At 46.8% G+C, this 27,880-nt stretch overlaps 1 protein-coding gene across 7 annotated transcripts in view; it reads left to right on the plus strand.

The window, feature by feature from the left end:
* Window positions 1–27,880, plus strand: part of LARGE1 (LARGE xylosyl- and glucuronyltransferase 1) — a 622,955-nt gene that overhangs the window by 554,587 nt on the left and 40,488 nt on the right. For all 7 annotated transcript variants that reach the window (XM_044941379.2, XM_044941380.2, XM_044941376.2 and 4 more), the window contains 2 exons: window positions 4,494–4,649; window positions 22,944–23,107. In XM_044941379.2, the coding sequence (XP_044797314.1) occupies window positions 4,494–4,649; window positions 22,944–23,107 (320 nt within the window). The remainder of the gene's footprint in view (window positions 1–4,493; window positions 4,650–22,943; window positions 23,108–27,880) is intronic.

Here is a 27,880-nt window from a genome sequence, read left to right on the forward strand (position 1 = left end):
TCTCAGTAATTTGGAACACATTAGCCCTGTGTTCTTATTTACCTGGCATTTGGACACAGATTCTGATTTCTTAGCAGTTTTGTACCATCTATTATTTTTATGAGCCCTGTGGGTTCCAGAGGGCTTCCCTGGTGCCTCAGATGGTAAAGGATCCACCTGAAATGCAGGAGACCCAGGTTTGATCCCTCGGTCAGGAAGATCCCTCAAAGGAGGGCATGGCAACCCACTCCAGTATTATTGCCTGAAGAATCCCATGGACAGAGGAGCCTGGCAGGCTGTAGTCCACGTGCACCACAGAGTCAGACACAGCTGAGTGACTAACTCTTTCACTTGTGTGTTCCAAGGACTTCAGAAGTCAAAGTATTGGCTACACTCTTCCCGTAGCCTTATCCTTGTACCAGGGTCTTGTTTCAGTCTTTGAAATGCTTTTTCCTGCACCCTTGATGGGTGACAGTTTGTTTCTCCTTTAATCACGTTGACTTCCGCTGTCTTCGCAGATAATGTTTAAGTTTCCTGGACAGTAGTCAATTTCCATCAACTTCTCAGGCTTATCTCAGGCTGATTCTAAGGCTGCACATATTTTCAGCCTTTACAGACTTTTCAGATCCAATCAGATCACACCCCTGGGGCCTCCAATGCCTGGCAGCTTCTGCAGCCCACCTGCCATGCATTGTGGATGCCACCCCTCAACTTCCCTCTCAGTTGGAGGTTCAGCTTGTGTATCTGAGAAGCGCTAAGTCACCCTGCAGCCTTTGTATTCCAGGTTTGGGTGCAGTCTATACATTCAGGAGGGGAGAGCAGGTATCATTTCTCATCCTGTAATCTGAAAATCTCATGTTCATTGCTGTAGTCAGTCATTTGATGATTGCATGGGAGAAATAAGAGAGAGATAGAGAGATTCTTAATGTCTCTACCTCTTTGGGTTCGAATCCTGCATCTCCCACTTTCTAGCTATGTGGCTTGGGGAGATTTGCTGAACTTCCCTTACCTGTAAGATGGGATCGTGAGAATATCACTTGTAGTATTAAGTAAAGGACCAATGAGCTATGAAAAGTGAAGTGTCCAGAGCAGTGCTTGGCACATAGCAAGCATCCAATATATGTTAGCTGCTAATATTAGTAATATTTTTATTACTGTGCTAATGTGTCCCAGCAAGCAGAATAAGTTAAGATCGGTTTTCAGACCGACTTCTTGTAAAAATGTTTTTGGGGCACATTCCCAGCGTCAGTTTCTATCATAGGTGAAAGCTCGTCGGTGTGTACCATCTACACCACCAACTTGCTGCCCCTGAGCCAGCAATGATAGGTGATTCTGCCCCTCAAGGGACCAGGAAATGACATTTCTCAGTAGTCAGACATGTGCTGATCAGAATTATCAGAAATCCTCATCCTGAGTCGGAGTTTCAGAAGCAGGCTGATAACTAGTGGCAGGAGCAGCGGCCTGGGAGGCAGAGCTGGGCCCCGCTTCTCCCTCTGCTGTGACTCTGGGCAAGTCCCTTTCTCCCTCTGTGTCTTAGTTTCTCTAAACTTGCAGTGACCCAGCCCAAAAATGACCACCAACAGCCTCTCTTTACCATCTCTTTAAAAAGCACACGTCATACTTAATGGATGGTTATGTAATATCTGCCTCTTCCCCTCAGTTGTAAATTCCAGAAATAGAACTTGGATCTTTTGAGTACATCACTGCAGCCAATGCAGGAGACCTAAGAAACATGAGTTCTATCCCTGGGTTGGGAAGATTCCCCTGGAGGAGGGCATGTCAACCCACTCCAGTATTCTTGCCTGGAGAATCCCATGGAGTCCGGAGGGCCACAGTCCATGGGGTCACAAAGAGTCAGACACGACTGAAGCGACTTAGTGCATGCACGCATTACAGTCAGAGACCCTGTCAGTACCTGACACAGAGTTATTGCTCATTCTAATATTTTTTTGAATGAATGAATGATGTGGTAGAAAGAAAAAGATTTGGGAGTAAGACCCAATTTAGAATTAGGATTTGCTGCTTACTGAGAGACTCTCAGGATGATTGCCTGTAAAATACAAATGATAACAGAAAAAAATTGCCAGGTTGTTTTGAGGACTGAATGTGAAAGTTTACACACACACACACACCAGCAGCCCTGGCCTATGCCTAGCATATAATCAGTGTTAGGTAAACAATAGATATTTTACTTACTTCTCTAGAGCCTAGCAAAGGGGAATGGAGTGTTCTGTGTTCTGATGATTAAATCCTAGGTGGCAAAGGTAAATCTGAATATATACTAATAGACTTTGAGTGCACTTACCTATCACAGGGCAGCCTGCTTCATGCGTGCTTAGTCGTTCAGTCACATCCAACTCTTTGGGACCCCATGGACTACAACCCACTAGGCTCCATTGTCCATGGGATTCTCCAAGCAAGAATACTGGAGTGGGTAGCCATTCCCTTCTCCAGGGGATCTTCCTGACCCAGAGATTGAACCCAGATCTCCTGCACTGCAGGCGGATTCTTTACCATCTGAGCCACTAGTGAAGCCAAGTTCCTAGGGTTTTATAAAACCCCCTTGGCCTGCTAGTGACCCACCATCTTCTCCCCCTACCTCCCTTTAACTTTTGCTGCTTTTTATATAACCTCATATTTTGCCTCAGATGATACACAAATCTAGATCCCTGGGCAGACATAGCAGAATGAGGCATAATGGGATGCGAGATGGATGGGAGTAAGTGGAGGATGGGAGGCAGTGGGGGAGCACCAGGAGGCCCGTATCCTCTTCGCAGCCCTGGCCTGGTCCAAACTCACCACGTGATTGTGAGCGAACCATCTCCTCTGCAGGTTTCCCTCTCCACACCTGTAGAACTCTCAGCCACTGACACAGACCACGATAGCACTCAGGAACCTGGGGTCTGGGGTTCAGAGCTGGGTTTGTGTCTCAGCTCTGCACCCTGACTGCTGTGAACTATGGGCAGGTCAAAGTACCATCTTTGTACAATAGACAGTGGGATTCAGATGGGCTCGTTTAGAGCGTTTAAGGACACGGTGTCTCCAGAGTTTCCGGCAGGCTTGTGAATGCGAAGTTACAATTTGTTTGTTGGGAGGCTCACAGGCCGGCCCTGACTTCCCCCTTAGTTAAAGTTTCTTCCTGATGAAGAAGCTCAGGTTTCCTGAGTCAGATGCACATCCATCAGCCTTCCTGCTGGCTCAGCACTTGGCAAGCACCAGCATCTTTCACAGCAAAGACATGATCCCCACTGGGTGTGAGTGTCACCAGCTCGCATGCAATTATTTTAATGTCTGGCCCGGGACCACCTCCTGCCCCGATTGGGCATATCTCAGAAGAGTCTCCTCTCTTCCACCCTTCAAGCCCCAGCTGGTGGCAAGGGCTAAGTCTCCTTCTAAGAGATGCTTCTCTGAGCTTCCAGAGATGCCATTTCTTCTTGATCCTCCCTCCATGATTGCCTCCTATTAGATGTCTGGGGACCCATCTCCCCAGCAGGCCACAGACGGGCACTGCCAACAGGGGCCTCTGCCATCTCCCAACTCTGTATACTGTAGGCACCTAATAGTCAGAGCCCGCATGTACCGAGCACTCGTCCTACACCAGGCAGTACTTCCATGCTTTACATGTATTAATGAGTTGATTTTTCCCAGCAGCTCTGGGAGACAGTGCATCCGTCAGTCCTGGCTGGAGGCAAAAACCATACCAATTATTTGAACAGAGAATTTAATCTTTAAAAATGATAACTAGATGTAAAGAGTTCACTTGGTAACTATAAAAGCAAAAATAGAAAATTGCAGAAAGCAGTTCCCACCCCTGGAGCTGAAGGAACAGAGGGAAGAGGTGGAAATTAGTCCAGCTCGGGCCTGGAAGGCACACTCTGAGGTGGGGTCTGCAGGCAACTCCTGAGCCAGCAGCACCAGGCGGGGACAAAGGACCATGAAGCGGGGTCTGAGTTTTGGAAAAACTGCAGAGTGGGTTTAGCTGCTGCTGAAGGAAGGAAGTGCCACAGCTGGTATGGAGAAAGGACATAGGGACAGGAAGCAAAAGGAACGGGCAAGTCTTTCTTTCTCCCCCTCCTGACTGTCTCCCTCTCATGAATAGGAAGTGGCTGGCAGAGCAGAAGTAGGGTTTGCAGAGCCCTGGCTTCAGCATCACAGAACAGGTTTGGAGCTGAGAGGCAAAAGCTTAAAAGACTGATCTCAGCTGGAGCTGTCACTATTCAGTTTCACAGATGAGGAAACCGAGGCACAGAGAGATTCAGCAATCTGCCCAAGATTAAACCACTACCTAGAGCAGAGCCAGGATTTGACTCCAGGCAGTCTGGCTTCAACACCCTGGCTCTTAACCCCTGGACCATAAATGCTGAATGATGAATGGATGGATGAATGAATGGGCAGGTGGATGGATGGGTGGATGGATGGATGGGAAGGCCCCAAGATAGTGCTTAGACCAGTGCCCAGCCATGCTTCCCACAAGCACAGGTCCTCCTGGCCTGACTATCTTTGTTGCCCACCAGGTCATTCACTGGAACTCCCCCAAGAAGCTGCGGGTGAAGAACAAGCACGTGGAGTTTTTCCGCAACCTCTACCTGACCTTCCTGGAGTATGATGGGAACCTCCTGCGACGGGAGTTGTTTGGCTGCCCCAGTGAGGCTGACGTCAACAGTGAAAACGTGAGTGGCCCCAGGGCTTGGCCACACAGGCAGGGGTGGCCTCTCTGCTGGTCTGCCAAGCACTGCCAGTGCTTGGCTCTGTGCCAGGCTCAGGGCACGCCCAGGAGGAACCAGGCGCCATCCCCCCCTTGGAGTGGGGAACAGGGCGGTGGAGCGGGGGTGGGGACACATCAGTAGGTCACTTCCACGCTATCTCTGTGGATGCAGAGGGGATACGCGTGCCCAGACCAGGTGAAGTCAGAAGGGAGCTGCCAAGCAGAGGGATCAGTGTGAGAAAAAACTCAGTGAAACAACAAGCAAAGGGTCTCTCCATACCTGGGGACTCTGAGGGCTTTGTGGACAAGACACCCACATAGGAGACCCAGGATTCAGGGTCAGTACATGGGGTGGCACAAAATATCTTCATAGCTAGATCACAGACATAGCTGGCATCTACTGTATTATCCTGTTTCTTCACTGTTTATAATTTCTTTGTATATCTTATTTGATGCTCATAGAAACCTTTTTTTTTTCCCCCAATTAGAGTTGAAGACATTTTAGACACAGAGAGGTTTTACAGTTTGCTCATGGTCCCACAGCACGTACAAGCAAAGTTGAGACTGATTTGACGCTCTGAGGAGCAGGATGTGGGGAAGCAGCTTACTATAGTGGAAAAGGCAGGGTGTGTGGGGTCAGCTTGGCCTGGTTGGGCTTTAATCCCTTCTGATTTCCACTTCTGTGATCTCAGGCAAGTTACTCAATCTCTCTGTGCTTCAGTTTCCTCATCTGTCACATAGAGATAAGAAAAACTGTCACAGGGCTATTCTGAGACTGAGAGACTATGTGTAATCCATCTCCGTCAGCATCTGCACTATGTTGCTGCTGTTGTTGTTGTTGAGTTGCTATGTCGTGCCCAACTCTTTGGACCCCATGGACTGCAGCATGCCAGGCTTCCCTGTCCTTCACCATCTCCAGGAATTTGCTCAAACTCATGTCCATTGAGTCCTTGATGCCATCCAACCATCTCATCCTCTGTCATCCCCTTCTCCTCCTGCCTTCAATCTTTGCCCTATGTTAGATGCTTGATAAATATTTGCTCCCTGTCCTTTGCTTGACCCTTAGTATTAAACACATGAGTAACTGGTTCATTCAGTCAGTCAACAAATATTTATTGAAGGCCTTCTTATTCTGAGCACTGAGGATTCATTCACAGGACAATGATCCCTGCTCTCATAGTGCTGATATTAATATTTTAGTAGGGAAGACACAATGACTAGATAAGCTATCAGGAAAAATTATCAGCCAGTGGCACATGTTACATAATGACATATGAAGTCAAGGAGGACTTCTGAGGAGGTGACATTTTATCTGAGACTCAAATTCAAGAAAGAGACAGCTGTGGAAGAGCACAGGATCAGGGGAATACAAGTCAGAGTCACACGAGGAGGCGGCACCTCCTCACACCTGTCAAGAAGGCTGGTAACAAAAGATAATAAGAGTTGGCAAAGACGCAGAGAGGTTGAAACCTTGTCCACTGTCGGTAGAATGTAAAATGGTGTAGCTGCTATGGAAAACAGTATGGAGGGTCCTCAAAACAAAATAGTAATAATAATAGTAGTAGAACTGTCGTACGACCCAGCAGTCCTACTTCTGGGCATATGCCCTAAAGTGAATTGAAATCAGGTTCCTGGAGCAGTATCTTCATTTCCATGTTCAATGTAGCAGTATTCTTAATAACCAAGCTATGGAAGTAACCTAAGTATCCATTGACAGGTGAATGGATAAGGAAAAGGCAGGATGTACATACACAATGAATATTGTTCCACTTTAAAAATGAGGCCAGTCTTATCATTTGTGACAACATGGATGAACCTGGAAGACATTGCGCTAATGAAATGACTCAGTCACAGAAGGACAAATACTGCACAAGTTCTCAATATGAGGCTTCTGAACTAGCCCCACGTATTGATGCTGACAACAGAATGGTGGCTACCAGGAGCTGGGGAGAGGGAGTCATGAGGAGTTGATGTTCAGGGGCTATAAAGCTGCAGTTAGTTCCAGAGATGCCCTCTACAAATATATTTAAGAGTGTAGATTTCATGTTAAGGGATCTTACCACACACACACACAAAGGAAAAACCAAGAAAGTTTTGGAGACGATGGTTATCTTTAATACCTTAAACGTGGTCATAGTAGCATGGGTATATAAATATAGCCAAACTCACTAGATTGTTTTAATTATGTGTCATTTTTTGTATACCAACTATACTGCAGTAAGCCTTCCCTGATGGCTCAGTGGGTAAAGAATCCACCTGCAATGCAGGAGACACAGGAGATGTGGGTTTGATCCCTGGGTCAGAAAGATACCCTGGATGAGGAAAGAGCAGCCCACTTCAGTATTCTTGCCTGGAAAACCCCATGGACAGGAGCCCGGCAGGCTATAGTTCAAAGGTCACAAAGAGTCGGACATGACTGAGTGACTAAACATACACATACTGCAGTAAAGCTGGAAAGGGGAAAAGAACAGCAAAGGAAGCGTATTCCAGGTGGATGAAGATGCTGGCACAGATGTCCTGAGGCTGGGCAGGTTTGCTGTGAGGACCGGAAGGATGGACCGTTTGCCCAGGGGCTGATAGGAAAGGTGGAGAGCAGGAGATGCCGAGCAGCAGGGAAGCAGGAGGCAGGCTGGAAGGATGCTGGAAGTGTTGTTTGTATTCTTGGATGTCAGGAGGATTCTTTTAGGCTCTAGTGTGGGTGGGGGCGGGGGGCGGGGCGGAGCGGGAAGCTCTGCCAACATACACCTACGTGGCCCTTTATCAGGATGACCAGTAGCACGGCCACCCTTGCTCTCTCTCACTTACCCCCAGATCACAGCATCATCCCCTCAATCTCCAGCCTTTCTCTAGTCACCCTCCGTGCCTTCCTCAGCATCTGCCCTTCTTTTCCATTCACCAGAGAGGAAACAAACCCATTAAGCTCTTGACCTCCATCTCAGACTCGGGGACGCCCTTAGAGGTCTCCACAGACACTGTGTTATTCTGGGTTTTCCTTCTGTTCTTTTCACTCAAGTCAGAATTTGTTATCATCATCAATATTTGAGTGCCCATTCAGCACTTTTCCCCCAAACATTAAATATAAACTGTTCTCCTGCTCCCTTTTTTTTTTCCTCCACGGAAGCAGCTCAAATACAAAGCCTTGCAGGGTGATGTCATCCGTTAATCTCTGTAGGGGTGAGTTCCCGTGGTGTGCTGCTCAATGCCTTACGAAGTGGAACTGCCTTTAACAGTGACTCACCAGCCCTTCCTACACCAGTCTCCCCTGGTGGATCATCAGAGGGGAGAAATCTTCCATGGTCCTTCTTGGAATCTGTGGCTGCATTTACTTGGTGAATAAGCACTTACAAGAGCTGGCCACCTGCCAGGTGCCTGCAGGGCACCACGGTTGAAATTAGAGGCTGCTCCAGGCCCTGGAGATGGAGCTCACCGTGTGACAGTGTCAGAGATGGCGAGAGGACAGTCTGCCCGGGTGCGGGGAGAGCGGCTTTCTCTAAGGCTCACCCCACCTGTCCCCCCCAAAACTGTCCCCTTGACACTGAGCCCACACCCACCACCTTTGTGTTCCTTCCACCATCCCAGGCTCCCCCACCCTCCTCAGGGCCTTTGCACTTGCTTCTCAATTCCTGGCACACCCGGCCTGTCCCAGCCTCAGGTAACCCTTTACCTCACTCTCTGTGAGGTGCCCTATTTTCTTTTCATCGGCACATACATGCTGTCCACAATTACTTTATTCATGTCATTTTTTCCCTATTTTTCCCCCAAGTATAAGACTGTTAGACACTCTACCTGTACCATTCACCCCTAGCAGAGCAGCAAGCACATAATGAACACTCAATAAATATTTACAAAAAGAGCAGAATGAAGGACCAGACCTGAAGAGCCAAGTAGAGAGTTCACAAAGGACATGCTGGTGGTTTCTCTACTGCAGCAGAGGCGAATCGGGAGAAGGGCAGAGAATGAAGCTGACCCTTGCGGGGCCTTGGCTATGCTTGGGCATTTAAATTGAATCCTGTTGGCCGTGAAGAGTCCCCAGAGGGTTTCAAACATGGTCAGGTTTACATTTGAGAAAAGTTTCTCTGGGTGGAGAATAGAATGGAAGGGTCTAGACTAGAAGCAGGGAGCCTAGGTAGAGGCCATTGCTGCATTCCAGGCAAAAAAGGTGGTGGTGGGGCTCTGAGCAGAGGCAGCAGCAGTAAGGACAAAGACAGCTGGAGTGTTTTCTGGGCACCGAGAACAGGGGAGCAAGTGCAGCCAGTACCCATAAACCGAGGTGGCAGGTCCCTGGGCCCTGTTGCAGTCAGCCGCCTCTGGCCCGGCCAGCCCAAAGTGAGAGGGGCTAGAGCAGGAGTCTGTAACATACAGCCTGGAAACACATCTCTGCACCCCTGGTCCCTTGCCGCCTGCCCAGTGTTATCTGCAAACACTGCCAGAGGAAAAGGGTAAGACCTTGGATCTGGCCCAAAGCCGACTGCTCTCAGTTCTGGGAAGAGGTCGTTGGAGCCGTGAGAAGCGTACTGATCATGGTCCTCTTAAAGAGAGGAAGTCAGGGACCTCTCCATTGGACTGCGGGTCCCAGGTGGGAAAGGGCTCCAGTGGCAGGCATCAAGTCTCAAGACACGTTCATCCACTCGGCAGATAGTCATTCAAATAGTCACCAGCCACAGGGCCAGTGATCTGGGGCAGCAGTGCAGATCGAAGCCCGACTCTCACAGTGCTTGTCTATTGAGGGGTGCGGACAGGCAGGAGGTTGTCATCAGTGTGAGAAGTACCTGGACGGTGTGGTGCTTTGAGAGCGCACAAGAAGAGGAGAGAAGGTGCGTCAGGGAAGACTTCCTGGAAGAGGTGGGATTCAAGGGATGAATAAGGAGGAGTGAGAAGGTGTGGAGGGAACAGCATGGTCAGTAGGGACCAGAGGTGAACAGGAGCATGGCATTCTGCCTCTAGCAAAGCCAGCATGAGCACACAGGGCACTGCGCAAGTTCATTTTGTGTCATTATTGTTCCTTCATGGAGAAGGTGATGATGATAAGCTTCCTGGTCATTCCAGGCTGCTCATTCAATAGACACAGGAACCTTGGAGAGGTTACATGGATGCTCTAAGCCTCGGGTTCATCATCTGATAAGTAACTGCAGGCAGTGATGCCTTTGTCATAGTGTCTCACAGATAATTTATGTTAAATCACCAAAAATAGGGCTTAGCACCCAGAACACAATATTCATTGAGATGGGGTTTTTTACAAACCACCTGCCTGATCATAATCTGTTGTTATACAAATGGGTTTGGGATCTTTAAGATTTTTTTTTTCTAGGAAGACCTAGTAGAGAGTTGAACCTATATCTCTGTGTATAAAGCATGGGCGGGGACTGTCACATTTGCTCTGGTTCAAACAATCCCAGGTAGATTTCCCTGCAATTAAGAGAATTTGGGTAGGAAGGAAGAGGCCATTTGGTTGGTCTCGGTGCCAGAAAGAGGGAAAGAGAAAGGAAAAAGGAGAAGTAGGAGGGAAGGAGCATAAATTCAGGAAGTTGGGGATTCAACCCTTCAGTAAGCAGCAGACCCCATCTTCCAGCCTCTGAGGTACAAAGCAAGATGATATTGTTTGGAAGAGCTCGGGCTCCTCATGTGGTGTAGAATGACAGTAGCTAATGGGACACAGTCACTCCTGTCCCGTAGTTTGTCTGGGCATCTCTTCCTGGAACCAGTAAATTAATCTGTGTAATGCAATAAGCATTCACTTGGCCTTAGTTACTATAATTTGACTGAAGTTGCAATGGAGGCTAGAATTTTATATATTAGCATTTCTCTCCCCTTTCCTCAGCAACCCAGCCCCTCAAGCATAGCCAAGAAACCCTGGGACTCCTCAGAACACAGCTGGATAATCATGGATATTCTCCACCCCCTAATCCATGCAAAAATCCTTCTACAGCATCCCTAACAGGCTCGCATCTGGCTTCTGCTGGAATCTTCCCAAAGACAGGGAGCCCACCATCTCCAACAGCTTACTGCACTGTTAGAAGGCTCCAGATGCTAACCCATTCTTCCTCATGTTGAGTTGAAATCCCCGCTTCTGGAAATAATCCATTAATCTGAGTGCTGTCCTTTGGAGCAGTGAAAAATAAGGACACCCCCTGTGGTCCCCAACAGCGGGGCAGATAGTGTCGCTTCCATACAATGTGTTATCCAGAAACATGTAACTCTCCCCCAGGCACTGTATTTATAGCAGGCTGCTTTTATCATCAAGAGTGCCTTGCTCCACCTCAGGGATTTTTTTCCAGATAAAAGAAACTCACCTTTTTAAATGCAAGGCCATTAAAATATATATTGTTATAGATGTTTTATACTTTCCAATTTGGATGGGAAGTACATGCCCTTCCTCAGTAACCAAAGTGTACCAAACTCAATTTACAATTTTCAGTGACTAAGGTTGCACTGAGTGGGCTGAAGGGGCAGGAATTGGCCAGAGGAGGGAAGATGCTGTTTATCCTGGCAGGAAACGGCCTCGGACTGTTTGCTGTTTATTCTGCAGATTTCATTCTGACAGCTGTCACTTTCAGTTCATCAGCTTCAGAATAGCCCTTTCTGGGCTCACCACCCTGTGCATCCTTCCTCTAGCAGCCAAAAAAAAAAAAAAACGGGAATCCAATGGTCAAAGTCCAATGGTAAAATAATTATCCACTGTCATGTTAGAAGTTAAATTATGAAACATAACATCCAAGGCGTGGGAAAAAAACAAGACCGGACATCACTGAGTTTTCACATTTATATGTAATTGTAAGTCAATAGACAGTGGCAGCAAACAGAGTTTTCTTTCATTTCTGTCTTTATTTTGGCTTTGCTGGGGGTTCACTGCTGCTTGGACTTTCCTCTGGTTGCCCTGAGCGGGGGCTACTCTCTAGTTGCGGTGTGCAGGCTTCCCATCGCAATGGCTTTTCTTGTTGTGGAGCTCAGGCTCTAGGCCACGCGGGCTTCAGTAGTTGTGGCACATGGGCTCTGTAGTTTCGGCTCCCGGGCTCTAGAGTACGGGCTCAATAGTTGTACACAGGCTTAGTTGCTCCATGGCACGTGGGATCTTCCCTGACTGGGGATCAAACCTGTGTCTCCTGCATTAGCAGGCAGATTCTTTACTACTGAACCACTAGGGAAGCCCCCAGCTTAGAACTGTCTTATCCCATGCCCACAGCAGACGTCACTAATTGATGACCTCACTCAGCCATCTGGGGTCAGCCCCAGACTCAGAATCCTCCCCAAGACAGCACGCCAGTGAACCAGTAAGTTTCCCAGTGATGACACGAGATGCCGAAGCCTACTGGGGCATCCACGCCCTATGCCTTAGTCACTGTGTTCTCTCCTGCCTTGGAAGAGCTCTCTGTGCTGCTCAAAGAGCTTTCTCTGTTTCTTCTGTCCTTTGACAATTAGAGATTTCCTGCAGAGAAAGTAAAGAGGAAATGCAACTTTCTTCTTCACCACAATCAAGGGAGGGAGGCATTAACAAGTCACATTTCACAGATAAGAAAGCTCAGAGATGAGTTACGTGCTCAAAGTCAAGCAACTCCTACATGGTGGGGCCATTATTGGAAACCAGGTTGCCTGACTTTGAAGCCATGCTTCTCAAGTGAATGTAGATCCCTATTTAAAATTAACAGAAGATGGACTGCCCTGGTGGTCCAGTGGTTAAGACTCCATGCTTCCACTGCAGAAGACATGGGTTCAGTCCCTGTTTGGGGAAGTTCCGCATGCCACGTGACATGGCCAAAAAAATATATTGTTGTTGTTTAGTCACGAAGTCATATCAGACTCTTGCAGCCCTGTGGACTGTAGCCTGCCAGGCTCCTCTGTTCATAAAATTTCCCAGGCAAGAATACTGTAGTGGGCTGGTTGCCCTTTCCTTCTCCAGGGGATCTTTCTGACTCAGGGATCAAACCTGCAACTCCTGCTTGGCAGGCAGGTTCTTTACCACCTAGCCTCCAGGGAAGCCCCAGAAAGACATACATAATTAACATAAGAGGAACTACAAGTCATTCAGTGATTCTCCTAGTGGCTTTTAGTGTGTATCATTTTTCTTACTCTTTTATGAGCCTGCAAGGTGGTTATTATTAGCATTACTTTTTAGAGGAGGAAAAGGAGGCTCAGAGAATGGAATTCAGAGGATAGGTTGGCAGCAGCTCTGGAACTGGTGTCAAGCTGAGTGGTCATTTTTCAACGACTGAAAACACTCCCCAATCTAAAGTTGTCATACCTTCCCCAACCCCCGCTCCCCGTCTCCCAGAGCTCTTGCTTCTCATTTTCTCTGCAGCTCTTATCACCAATCAATGATTATATTCTGGACTTATTTATTTTTTTGGTTATATCTCTCCAACTAGAATGTAAGCTCGGGGATCGTGGGGCTGTTTATCTTTCATTCATCAGTATATCTTTATGCCTGTAAAAAACTGCCTGGTATGTGCTCGATAAATTTTGTCAAACAAATTAACTATTACAAATCCTTGTCTTAAAGTATTTGTGGTGCTCTGGAAAGATCCCTGTACTTAAAAATGAGAAAACCTGGCCCTAGGACTAGAACTGCACCTTCAAATGTAACTCTTACCTCCCATGAGCTTCAGTTTTCTCACTTATAAAATGGTCAGTAAACAAACCGAGCCCAGGCTGGGATGAGGGCTCAGGGGGGTAAGGTGTGAGTAGGGCTGCAGGGTGCAGGAGGTCTCGTTACTAGTGTTGACCAGAAATCTCATTCTGGACACCTTCCCGTCCAGCTGCTCTGAGATCTCTGCCTCATCGCTGAAATGAGGGCTTCCAAGTTCAATGCCCTTGTGCTACAAGGGTGATGGGCTGCCTGCAGGGTCACATACCCAGATGCTGAGCTCACTAAGAAGGAAAGAAAATGGCAACACCATGTTTTAATGAGAAGTTAAAAATAAGACACATATAAACAGATCCTACAAACCCTTTACAGCATCACTGCACGGCAGTTCCAGGGAACAGATGGCTCTGTAGAAACAGCTGTATCCCCGAGAAACCCCAGAGAAACCCCGGAGTGCATCATTGCTCTCACATGCGAGCCGCGTGTCACCAGCTCCTTCATCACGCAGTGGGCAGAGGAACCCAGAGTGGATGGCACTCAGAGTCCCATGACAGGTTGCTCAAGGCTGGCCTCCAGTGACCCTCCTTGGCATGTTAAATCTCAGAGCTGAAGCATCCCAGTGTTTGCCTGGGTGGCCAGGAGAGGGGATGAAGAAGGAGCTCAGGGTCCAGAGACTCACAGGGCCACGGGCACACACCCCTCCTTCACACCCCTAGGCTCTGATCTATCCAAACATCATCTGTCCAAACCTGCCAAGTGCTTGACTCTCCCACATCTTTGTCACAGTCCTCTGCCTACTTTTACTTTTGCCCTAACTGGCTCTTTGCAGGAAACATAAGAGGAAAGCTCTGAAGCAACATTGCCTCATGTAAAATGGTAGGAATACTCCCTACGGGATTTCAGGCCACTCAAACTCTGTGCCTCAGTTTTCTTATCTGTAAAATGGGAATCAGGTAGGCTTGATGAGGGCTAAATACAGAAAGATAAGTCAGGAGCTTAGGTCAGTGTAGCACATAGCACACCACCACCCTTCCCTGCCCAGCTCCCCGTCATTTATTTGTATTATGAATACACAGTTTTTACAGTTGCTAATTCGCTTCTTTATTCCCCCAACCAGACGGTATAAACAATTTAAATGCAGACACTTGGGTTCATTCCGCATTCCTAGCGTGGGGCTTGGCATAAAATCAGGGCCTATTAATTGTGTGGGATGTTCACATTAATACTGATACCTGGGAGGTAGCAGACCATGCCATTTTCTTCTTTATTTTCTCAGAGCCTCGATCAGTGCTGGGCAGACGTCTCTGAACCTTCACTGAATGGTCCTGAGCCCATGCCTCTCCCTTCCCATGAAAGAATGAAAGTGGCCCATGGTTTGGTTTCCTTGGAAGACAGTGTTTTGGGTTCCTGGAACTTTGATCATTAGTACACACAGCAGGCAACCAGTGAACTGGTAATCTTTTTCTGCCTGTCCATGTGGTTTAATAAAATTTAACTGCTTCATGGAAACCACAGGGAAGAACCATGAATGAGGTTCCAAGAGATGTGTTAGGGCCCCGGCTCTTCTGAGCACATCCCTGGTGCCTCAGTTTCCTCATCCATCAACTGGGGGCAAGAGGGTAGCCCTCCTGGTCTCATACACTTACTGGGAGGGACAGATGAAGAAATGGATATCAAGGCTGCTGAAAGCGAAAGGTGCTGAAAGTGTAAAGCAACACTCCTGAGTGTTATTTTATCCCCATGTTTCTCCCCATTGCCTAAGGCATCAGAAGGACACGTGTCACAAGAAGGGGTGGCCTGAGAGACTTCTGAATTGGTCTGTTGTGGTCTTCATCACTTCCTCATTCAAAGAGTTCAAGTAAGCATGTCAGTTAAGGGAACACAACTACTTATAAAATGGGCTTGGCAGGCTGGAAGTTTATGACTCACAGGAAGTCCAAGTGGGTGTTCCTAATTGGCAGGTGGCTCTTCTCCATGTTCAGGGTCCAGACTACTTCCATCCTGTGGCTCTGCCCTCCATGGAACATCTTCCACTAGGCGCTCTTGCTTTTGCATGAGACAGTCTTAAAAATGGAGCCTGTAGTAGCCAGAATCTACCCACGTTCTACTGACCTGAACTTGGCCACTTCTCTCAGCCTGAGCACCAAAGATCTCTGTCACCAAGGGGGACACATGATTCAGAACTCTACAGTCACTGAACCATCTAGCATTAGACCCAGAGGTTGATGAACAAGGCGTTGCAGTGACTTTATTACGTACAAGAACTTGGAGGAAATACCGCTAGTTGTGAATCTCAGCTGCTCTGTTCATTTACTGTGACCTTGACCAAGTGGCCAAACCTTTCAGATGATGATCATCTTCGTCTGTAAAACAGGACTGCTGGTGGTCTCTGACCCATGTGAGTATTAATGAGCAAGTGCCTGCAGCGCTCTCAGCACTCACCTGGCCTGGTGAGCACATGATCCTTGCAACCCAAAGTCTTTGTCCTGCTCTCGAGAGAAGTGACTTGCTCCAGGTCACATAGCAAATGAGGGTCAGAGAAGTCAGGCCTCATTGCCCACTGATCCCCATAATCTCTCCTTGTAGTTTGTCCTGACTTTGAGCAGAAGTTCAGAGGCCAGAGCCCCAGGACACAGTTCCTATCCCTCTAGAATCCGCAGGCATGGCAGCCATCATCTCTGGCAGCTCAGGGGTCAGTCTAGGCCACTGTCCTTAAGGATGGAAAGAAATAAATGCAAATGGCTTAAAGGCCATTTTCCTTTGAGTCCAAATTTCCCTGTGCCTCAGCTGGCTGCCCAAAGAAGCAATTTAGCAAATGCATTTTATCTCAGGAGGGATCTGTCTTTTGTTTCTGCAACTTGCTGGTTGGGAAACCCCCTGCTCCCCGCATGACTGGAGTGTGGAGTGGGGGTAGCATTCAAACCCTGTTAACAAAAGCCACACCACCCTTGCCCTCCAGCTCCGCATCTCCCTGGAGATATTACCTGGATGTGAAGGAGACAGGTTTCAAGCTGCTCGAGTCTTCTCCTTGGGATCAGCCTGAAATCCCATCAGCCATGCAGTCAGCAGTGAGCAGTTCTAGATTAGAATTTGAAAAGGAACATAATGCAATCATAATATTTCTGAGGTGTGTGTAGCACTCTACAGTTTACAAAGCACTTGTACACGCATTAGCTCATTTGAGAAAATTGCAGGGAATTACTTAAGTACAAAAAGTATAACAAGGCCAATAAAATTCATCTGTGAATCCTCCACTCAGAAAAGAGCTTGGTTAACATTGCAGTGAATTCCCTTTGGTCTGTTTCCGCCTGGTCTGTCTCTTCGCTGTGTTGTGATCATACTGCAAATGCATTTTTGTGGCCTGCTTTGTTCACACTGCATGGTATCTTCCACCAGCACATCTGACCTTCACATCCATCCCCCAGGAGAGAAGTAATTGTGTCGTGAGATGTCCTTGGTGTGAAAGGTCCGAGGGCTGGATTCACAGTCCAGACTGCTGCTCTGTAGCTGTAATTGGCAGGTGACAGACACTTTCTGGGCTTCAGTTTCCTCCTTTGTAAAACAGAGATCTGTGCTGAAAACAAAGCAGTGCATCTGATTTAGCACTGCACCTGGCACACCGGAGGCGCTCAGTCCACGTTAGGACAGAGGTGCAAAGCACCGTGTTGATAATTAATATTAAAACTCAGGGAAGGCACTGGTTGGTACAGAGTCCCAGACTCTATGTCTGATGTCATATCCGCTGGTCTCTCCGCAGCCTGTTGTGTGGCTGGTAAACAACAATGTTATAGATCCTAGCCTTTAAGCATTGTGATGGTTAGGGGTGACCTTGGGAAGCGGCTGCCACTGAACCACATCGGTTCCATGCAGTTCCTAGATGGAGGCTACTTATCCCCCAGGACTGCTGGTAGACACTCTTAGAAACTGACTCTAGAAGCACTTTCATTGGCCACTGTTCCCTTTCTTAACATGCTATGAGTGGCTATGAGTAGATCCACTAGAGGCTTGCTGGGCATGCAAGGATCAGGGAGGAGTCCTGTAGGCCAGGAGACACTCAACTTAATCCTACAGTCAGAAGGGGTCACCTGGCTCCTAGGGCCTTAGGCGGAGGGAGAATTCTAGTTTCCAGCCTTATATCAGTTAGCTACCCTGTTGGCATAGGGGGAACTTTCAAATAGGCAAGGACATCAAATTGGTCTTGAGAAGCTGAGGAATATCCCTGACTGCATCCTTTCTAAAGGTTAAAAATGTTCAAGATAGCTGAGCATATCTCAAAAATCATTGGATCACAACTGATTACCCAAGTGGCCTTTGGGAATGTATGGGAGCATTTGGAGTTATACTCAGTCATCTGGAGAATGCTACGATCATATATTGGGCTGGGGCCCAGGAGGCTAGCAACCCTGTGTTGTGTGGGACAGACTCAGGTGATGAAAGTGACACTATCTGTTGCCTAGTGCTCAAAACCCGTAAAACCTCAGTGGTGTACAGAGAGAAGCATGAACAGTGAGAAGCGCTCGTGGAGGCAGCTGACCTTGGCCGGGCTCACTCACGTGATGGGCAGCCGGGGAGACTCCACTCTGTGCCATCTGTCTCACCTCCCAGCAGGCCAGTCCAGGCACTTTCCCAAGAAGCATGCACTTCCTCTTGAACCTGTTCCCTCATGGTTGGGACATCACTGCTTCCCCTCCATTCTGTTTGCCAAACCAAGTCACAAGTCCAGCCAAGGAGGTTCAAGGATTGGGGCAATAATCTTTGCCTCTGTAGTAGGCAGCACCAAGAGTCACATGACAATGGGCAAGGATATGGGGAAGGGGAAGTGAAGAAATCGGACCATTTAATGCAGTCAGCTGTCAGAGTACACATCTTGAGAAATAATATCATAGTTTAACCCAGCGGTTCCCAACCTTTTTGGCACCAGGGACTGGTTTTGTGGAAGACAATTTTCCCATGGACCAAGCAGGGGTGGGGCAATGGTTTCAGGATGGTTCACACATTACATTCACTGTGTACTTTATTTCTAGTAGTATTATATTGTGATAGATAATGAAACAATTACACAGCTCACCATACCATAGCATCAGTGGGAGCCTTGGGCTTGTTTTCCTGCAACTAGATAGTCCCATTTGGAGGTGATGGGAGAGTGATGGGAGCCGCTGTAAATATAAATGAAGCTTTGGTCAGTAGGTGCCCAATATGCTACTAATGATCAGTGGAGAAATAACTCCAGAAAGAATGAAGGGATGGAGCCAAAGCAAAAAGAATACCCAGCTGTGGATGTGACTGGTGATAGAAGCAAGGTCTGATGCTGTAAAGAGCAAAATTGCATAGGAACCTGGAATGCCAGGTCCATGAATCAAGGCAAATTGGAAGTGGTCAAACAAGAGATGGCAAGAGTAAATGTCGACATTCTAGGAATCAGTGAACTGAAATGGACTGGAATGGGTGAATTTAACTCAGATGACCATTATATCTACTACTGCGGGCAGGAATCCCTCAGAAGAAATGGAGTGGCCATCATGGTCAACAAAAGAGTCCAAAATGCAGTACTTGGATGCAATCTCAAAAATGACAGAATGATCTCTGTTCGTTTCCAAGGCAAACCATTCAATATCACAGTAATCCAAGTCTATGCCCCAACCAGTAACGCTGAAGAAGCTGAAGTTTAATGGTTCTATGAAGACCTAAAGACCTTTTAGAACTAACACCCAAAAAAGATGTCCTTTTCATTATAGGGGACTGGAATGCAAAAGTAGGAAGTCAAGAAACACCTGGAGTAACAGGCAAATTTGGCCTTGGAATACGGAATGAAGCAGGGCAAAGACTAATAGAGTTTTGCCAAGAGAATGCACTGGTCATAACAAACACCCTCTTCCAACAACACAAGAGAAGACTCTATACATGGACATCACCAGATGGTCAACACCGAAATCAGATTGATTATATTCTTTGCAGCCGAAGATGGAGAAGCTCTATACAGTCAGCAAAACCAAGACCAGGAGCTGACTGTGGCTCAGACCATGAATTCCTTATTGCCAAATTCAGACTTAAATTGAAGAAAGTAGGGAAAACCATTAGACCATTCAGGTATGACCTAAATCAAATCCCTTATGATTATACAGTGGAAGTGAGAAATAGATTTAAGGGCCTAGATCTGATAGATAGAGTGCCTGATGAACTATGGACTGAGGTTCATGACATTGTACAGGAGACAGGGATCAAGACCATCCCCATGGAAAAGAAATGCAAAAAAGCAAAATGGCTGTCTGGGGAGGCCTTACAAATAGCTGTGAAAAGAAGAGAAGTGAAAAGCAAAGGAGCAAAGGAAAGATATAAACATCTGAATGCAGAGTTCCAAAGAATAGCAAGAAGAGATAAGAAAGCCTTCTTCAGCGATCAATGAAAAGCGATCAAAGCAAAGAAATAGAGGAAAACAACAGAATGGGAAAGACTAGGGATCTCTTCAAGAAAATCAGAGATACCAAAGGAACATTTCATGCAAAGTTGGGCTCGATAAAGGACAGAAATGGTATGGACCTAACAGAAGCAGAAGATATTAAAAAGAGATGGCAAGAATACACAGAAGAACTGTACAAAAAAGATCTTCACGACCCAGATAATCACGATGGTGTGATCACTGACCTAGAGCCAGACATCCTGGAATGTCAAGTCAAGTGGGCCTTAGAAAGCATCACTACAAACAAAGCTAGTGGAGGTGATGGAATTCCAGTGGAGCTATTCCAAATCCTGAAAGATGATGCTGTGAAAGTGCTACACTCAATATGCCAGCAAATTTGGAAAACTCAGCAGTGGCCACAGGACTGACAAAGGTCAGTTTTCATTCCAATCCCAAAGAAAGGCAATGCCAAAGGATGCTCAAACTACCACACAATTGCACTCATCTCACACGCTAGTAAAGTAATGCTCAAAATTCTCCAAGCCAGGCGTCAGCAATATGTGAACCGTGAACTTCCTGATGTTCCAGCTGGTTTTAGAAAAGGCAGAGGAACCAGAGATCAAATTGCCAACATCCTCTGGATCATGGAAAAAGCAAGAGAGTTCCAGAAAAACATCTACTTCTTCTTTATTGACTATGCCAAAGCCTTTGACTGTGTGGATCACAATAAACTGTGGAAAATTCTGAAAGAGATGGGAATACCAGACCACCTGATCTGCCTCTTGAGAAATTTGTACGCAGGGCAGGAAGCAACAGTTAGAACTGGACACGGAACAATAGACTGGTTCCAAATAGGAAAAGGAGTTCGTCAAGGCTGTATATTGTCACCCTGTTTATGTAACTTATATGCAGAGTACATCATGAGAAACTCTGGACTGGAATAAACACAAGCTGGAATTAAGATTGCCGGGAGAAATATCAATAACCTCAGATATGCAGATGACACCACCCTTATGGCAGAAAGTGAAGAGGAACTAAAAAGCCTATTGATGAAAGTGAAAGTGGAGAGTGAAAAAGTTGGCTTAAAGCTCAACATTCAGAAAACGAAGATCATGGCATCCGGTCCCATCACTTCATGGGAAATAGATGGGGAAACAGTGGAAACAGTGTCAGACTTTATTTTTATGGGCTCCAAAATCACTGCAGATGGTGATTGCAGCCATGAAATTAAAAGACGCTTACTCCTTGGAAGGAAAGTTATGACCAACCTAGATAGCATATTCAAAAGCAGAGACATTCCTTTGCCAACAAAGGTTCGTCTAGTCAAGGCTATGGTTTTTCCAGTGGTCATGTATGGATGTGAGAGTTGGACTGTGAAGAAGGCTGAGCACCGAAGAACTGATGCTTTTGAACTGTGGTGTTGGAGAAGACTCTTGAGAGTCCCTTGGACTGCAAGGAGATCCAACCAGTCCATTCTGACGGAGATCAGCCCTGGGACTTCTTTTAAGGACTGATGCTAAAGCTGAAACTCCAGTACTTTGGCCACCTCATGCAAAGAGTTGACTCATTGGAAAAGACTCTGATGCTGGTAGGGATTGGGGGCAAGAGGAGAAGGGGATGACAGAGGATGAGATGGCTGGATGGCATCACTGACTCGATGGAAGTGAGTCTCAGTGAACTCCAGGAGTTGGTGATGGACAGGGAGGCCTGGGCATGCTGCGATTCATGGGGTCTCAAAGAGTCGGACACGACTGAGCAACTGATCTGAACTGATCTGATCTTGGTTGCTTGCCAACTGCTCTACCCTCACTGTGCAGCCTGGTTCCTAACAGGCCACAGACCAATACTAGTCCAGGGCTTGAGGACCCCTGGTTTAACCTATCAAGGCAATGGTCTTAACTGATAGAATTCATATGAAAGTCCTATGAAGCCATAGAAGTCATATGAAGGTCATAGAGAAGTGAGTGAATGTATTTTTTTATTGATTACTACACTGTTGGTTTGGCGATTTAAAAAAAATATTTATATATATACACCTTCTTGGAAAAATGTTCTATTGTATTCAGCTATTAATCTTAATAACTCTAGCCATGTAAACTTTCATCCATATTCAACTATGTATCATCATATAATGGACAAGGCTCATGTAACAGAAAAAATATTGGAAGCAACCATGTGACCTTTGGCAAATTATTGTTTTCTTTCAATAAATTTTATTGAAATACGATTTGCATATATGCTAAATCCCCCCATTCTAAGTGTACATGTATTTTCACAAATGTGTGCTCCCATATAACCATCACCCTGATTGCAACATAAAACATCCCCATCACCCAAAGAGCTTCTCTCCTGTCTCTTCCCAGCCCTTTCATTCTGCTACTGCATATCCACTGGTCTGATTTCTAGTGGATATCGAAGTTTTCATATCCAGTGAATATGAACTTTTCTATCGAAGTTCATTAAAAAGCTGGAGTCTCCCCAGCTCCCCAGCTTTTTCATTGCAATTCTTCACCTGTAGAACAGGTATAGTCACCTCTGCTGGGAAGGATACTGTGTATCGAACATCTGTGTATCAGCAGATCTGGAAACCTGCAGATCTGCGTGTGTTTATGTTGGATGCTAAGTTCCTCCTTTCCTGTTAGTGGGACAGCTCACTCTTTCACTAGTTGGTTAGGAAGGAGGATAGAAGAGCTAAGTGAAGGAGTCCTAGTGGCAGATTAATGAAGTCAAGGATCTCAGAGTACCAGAATAGGAGAAAGAGAGAAGAGCAGGAACTGAGACTGATTGAACTTGGATGAAATTAGAGGAGATTTTTTATTTATGGGATTGCTTTTCCTTTCCAGTACATGGTATAGAGTTTTAAGTCTGTAGCTCTAGGGAGAGAAAAGCATCAGGTCACACAAAGGTACTGTTCAATTTGGTTTTCATTACTCTGTTCTTTGCCAGTTACCACCTGTTGTTTGAAATTGTGCTGGGTCATCACGGAAAATGTTTTTTGTTTTGTATAAGGAGTTTGTGGTTGCTTATCCATTTGTCAGTGCTGCCAGCATCATCCTCAGCTCAGAGGGTCTCATTCCTCAGATGATGAGGCAGCTGCCCTCTATCACCACCTCTTTGAAATCAGATTATATTGCAAAAGAAAATGAAGACAGGATCCTGTCCTTCTCTGACTGGCCGATCAACAAGGTCCAGTGGATAAGAAACTCAGGGAAGGACAGGGCACAACAGGCTGACCCCGTTGGGGATTTCCTTCTTGTTCCCATGCCTTCTTTCCTATCTTTCAGCTCCAGAAACAGCTCTCAGAACTGGACGAGGATGACTTGTGTTATGAGTTCCGGAGAGAGCGGTTCACCGTCCACCGAACCCACCTGTACTTCCTGCACTATGAGTATGAGCCCGCTTCAGACAACACAGACGTCACCCTGGTGGCTCAGCTCTCCATGGACAGGTAGGCAGATGGACCCTGCCGCCCACACAGTCTCCTCACAGCTGCCCTTCACCTGGAGAAGGCAGAAATGGCCCCACCAGCTTGGAACATGGAAGCCTGCTAACATAGGGCCTAGTCTTATCCCTTCTCCAGCACTGAAAACCAAGGGCTCCTGTATTTTGATGATGCTGGTTGTTTTTGAGGATGGAGGAAGAACTGATTCTAAAAAATAGAGCTCTAGTCAAATTATCTCAAAGAAAAGGGGAGGTGTATCATAAGGAAACACCTGGACTGGACCCACAGTTGATGTTGGAAAGCAACTGCTATTTCTTTTCTTATACATGTGTTGATGCAGGGATCATTCTTGGAGCCTTTATCAGGAAGTACTGATGTGGTCCCTACCCTCATGTGGCTTACAGTCTATTGCACTGATTCTCAGCCTTAACTGGGGACAAATCAAATTACCAAAGGAGCTTTAGAAAAGAAAATTCATGGTCCGGCTCCATTGCAAACTAGTTCAGTAAGCATCTTTGTGAAGACCTTGCATCATTTTAGGTTTGCCATGTGCATCCAGTATTGCTAATATGGGGCTAGTAAATAGTTAAGTCAAATAACTAACATTGTGATAAGTGCTTTGAAGGAACAGTGATCGATATTAACAGTGTCAAGTGAGGGACCTTCTTTAGGTGATATGATCAGCGGGAGGTCTTTCAAAGAGGGGGACATTTCTGCAGAGACTTGAGGATAAGAAAAGGAGTCAAGCATAGTGGGGGAGTGTGAAAGTATTAGTTGCTGAGTCGTGTCCGACTCTTTGTGACCCCATGGACTGTAGCCTGCCAGGCTCCTCTGTCCATGGAATTCTTCAGGCAAGGATACTGAAGTGGGTAGCCATTCCCTTCTCCAGGATATCTTCCCAACCCAGGGATAGAACCTGGGTTTCCTGCATTGCAGGCAGATTCTTTACTGTGTGAGCCACCAGGGAAGCATGTGCGTTGCCAAAAAAAAGAAAAAGTTTTCCAGGCAGATAAAATAGCAAGTGCAAAGGCCCTGTGGTTGGAAGAGCCTTGTGCGTTCAGATACCCTGATAGAAGACCTGTGTGGCTGAAGCATCACTTGAGAGGGACTTGAGATGGAAGCTACATGAGGTTAAGATTATAAACACTAGAAACTCATAAAATATTTGCATTTTATTCTAAACATGATGGGAATTTATTGTAGACATTTACACAGAGTTTTGCTTTGGTTTATGTTTTTGAAAACATCTCTGGCTGCCAGGAGGTGAGTGGATTCAAAGCCTTTCAGGGTTATGCAGTTTTTCTATTTCTGGCCACCCTGAGTGCTTCCTGCCCACCTCTGCTAGCCAGCTTCCTCTCCAGTTGACACATGGTGTGCAAGTGGCTGCCCTGGCCCCAGCTTTCTCCATGTCATTCCCTCTCGACTCCCATAGTTAGGAAGGGAGTTTGATGGCCTCATTCTGTCTTTGAGCCACTTTGGAGATGCCTGTGGATTTCATTTCATGGGGTGGTTTTAGGAGGAAATAAGTTCATGCCTTTAAAGTGCTGAGGACAGTACCTGGCACACTTAGTAAGTGTTCAATAAATGTCACTTGTGATTAGTCACGAGTTATTGGAGAATGAGCAAAATGAAGAAACAAGCACTGGGGCACAAAATGGTTCACAGATAGTAAGCAGCCTGAGATTCCCAGAGAATGAGGGGGGACCTGGCCTCCGGAGGTATCTGGGAATGATGCGTGTTGACAGTAGCTGTGGAGGCGGTGAGTCCCACTGCTTCTTAGCAAATGACAGCTCATGGAATTAAATCGCTTCATGGCTAGCGTCCTGGAGATTCACAGACTCCAGAACACCTGTGCAGAACTTGCTGGCCATCGTTCAGTTTCTAAGTTGTGTCCGATTCTTTGCAATCCCATGGATTGCAGCACACCGGGCTTCCCTGTCTCCCAGTTTGCTTAAACTCACGTCCATTGAGTTGGGGGTATTCTCTAACCATTTCACCCTCTGCCACCTTTTTCTCCTTTTGACTTCAGTCTTTCCAAGCATCAGGGTCTTTTCCAGTGAATCGGCTCTTTGCATCAGGTGGCCAAAGTATTGGAGCTGCAGCATCAGTCCTTCCAATGAATATTCAGGGTTGATTTCCTTTAAGATTGACTGGTTTGATCTCCTTACAGTCCAAGGGACTCGCAAGAGTCTTCTCCAACACCACAATTTGAAGGCATCAGTTCTTCAGTGCTCAGCCTTCTTTATGGTCCAACTCTCATATCTGTACATGACTACTGGAAAAATCATAGCTTTGACTATACAGACCTTTGTCGACAAAGTGATGTCTCTGCTTTTTAGTATGCTGTCTGGGTTTGTCATGGCTTTCCAAGGAGCAGGCATCTTTTAATTTCATGGTTGCTGTCACTGTCCACAGTGATTTCATAACAGGTAACAACAAAGACCAAATGGGACGAAAAGGACAAGTACAGAGGTTCTGGCACCAGCTAGGTCCTTGTCCTGCTGAGTCCTCTCAGGAAAGGTCTTTCCCTTCTCATGACCCCAGTTTTCTCATCCCCAAAATTCACGTGACCTCTCAGCAGATACTATGTAAGCATCTATTACTGTGTTGTGGCCGACTCTTGTGGGGCTGGGAATATATGAGACCCTATCCCGCCCTCACAGAATATGTAGTGAACTCAGGACTCAGATCATGTATTTGTTTTCTGTTGTGGTTTAATCAGTCACCACAGATCTTGCAGCTTTAGAAACACACTTTTTTTCTTTTCTGACTTGTCATGGATCAGAAGTCTGGATACATGTTAGCAGGTTCTCTGCTTGGGGTCTCAGGCCTGAACTCCAGGTGTTGACTGGACTGTAGCCTTACCTGGGAGTCAGGGTGCACTTCTAAGCTCATTCAGATTTTGGCAGAACTCAGCTCTAGGACCAAGGTCCCCATTTCCTTGCTGGCTGTTAGTTGGGATCCTTCTGGGCTCCTAGAGGTCACCCTTAGGTCTTAGCTGTGTGGAGCAGCTTGCTTCTTTGAAGCCAGTAGGAGAATCTCTCCAGTCTGTTATGTGACATAATCACAGCCGTACTAGTCTATCGTATAGAATAGTACCAGGTCCTGCTCACACTCAAGGGAGGGGTGATCCAGGACCATACACCAGGAGCTGGGGCAAGAGTCTTGGGGCCAACTGAGAATTCAGGCTGCCACAGGCAGGGAACAGGTTTGACAACAGACAGGTGCTATGAGAACCCATGGGAGGAGCCCCTGTCCTGGCTGGGGCAGAGGATGGAAGAAATGGCGAATACCCCCAAGAGGGGTTCTGCCTACATTGAGCTGGAGGCTGAGTGGACTGACAATAGAAGGCTTGTAGGGAGAGAAGGAGCCCCCTGCAAGGAAGGAGAGGACACCAGGCCTGCTGGGATGCACAGTTAGGGCTTAAATGCTAAGGTGAGGAAGGAGAGAGTAAATGATGTCAGCCAGGTAGGCAGGGCTTGGGGAAACCAGGGTAGGTGGCCAGCCCTTCCAGCTCAAACCTGCCAGGCTGCCAGTGAGGCTGCATGAGGGACTGACCTAGACCCATGTCCCAAGTCATCCCTACCCTTCCTCACCAGCCTGGGTGCACACGCCCTCTCCCACCAAGCACAACAGCAGGCCTCCCACCAGAACAGTCCACTCTTTGTGTTTTATTTTTCCTTCTTCTCTGTGCCATTTAAAATGAAGACAAAACCTAATCCTTGATCCTTGTGCTGAACGATGGTCAGGCTTGGTTTTCTGTTCTCCAGGCAGCATAAGTATATCTCAGTCCCCCCAGAGGAGGCACATGAAGCTCGGATACTATGATCTGCCCAGGTGACTGAGTTCCAGGCAATTCCAGTTTCCCATCTTTCAGAGCATCCTGATTTTCCTTGGTCACATTCACACCTTCTATTTGTATATTCAGTTTATCGCCAAGATATTCTCCATCAAGATCAGTAGCCAGTGGCCACCTGTGAACTCAGGAGAAAAATGTGAGACTCTCTGGGAAAGCCCTGGGACATAATGATGTTCAGTTAATGCTTGCTGGATCCAGAGACTCTGACCACAGCATCTGCACAGGGTAGGTATTTAGGAGAGGGAAAATGAAGTAGGGCGATAAAGGAGAGGAAGACTTGGGTTCAAAGTCAAGTTGCACTACAAACTAACCATATGAATTTAGACAAGTTATTTAGGCTGTTAGAGCCTCACTCTACTTACCTATACCCCACTCCAGTACTCTTGCCTGCAAAATCCCATGGACGGAGGAGCCTGGTAGGCTGCAGTCCATGGGGTCACTAAGAGTCAGACACGACTGAGCGACTTCACTTTCATGCATTGGAGAAGGAAATGGCAACCGACTCCAGTGTTCTTGCCTGGAGAATCCCAGGGACGGGGGAGCCTGGTGGGCTGCTGTCTATAGGGTCGCACAGAGTCAGACACGACTGAAGTGACTTAGCAGCAGCAGCAGCAGCTACTTACCTATGAAGTGACAATAATACCGTCAAGCTCATAGGTTACCATCTATGCTTTATAAAGTAAGAGACTGGAAAGTGCCCAGTGATTAGCAAATGTACCACAAACACTAGCACAGTTCTCTCAATGGTTTTTACCCTTATGCTGACTATGGCATTTGCAACCTGGGGTTCACAATTAGAAGGAAAGGACTTCAGAGGTGGTCTAGTGGTGAAGAATCTGCACTTCCACTGCAGGGGGCACTGGTTCAATCCCTGGTTGGGGAACTAAGATCCTACATACATCTAAGTGCCCCCCCCCAAA

This window comes from Bubalus bubalis, chromosome 4, assembly GCF_019923935.1.
Source record: "Bubalus bubalis isolate 160015118507 breed Murrah chromosome 4, NDDB_SH_1, whole genome shotgun sequence".
NCBI lineage: Eukaryota > Metazoa > Chordata > Mammalia > Artiodactyla > Bovidae > Bubalus > Bubalus bubalis.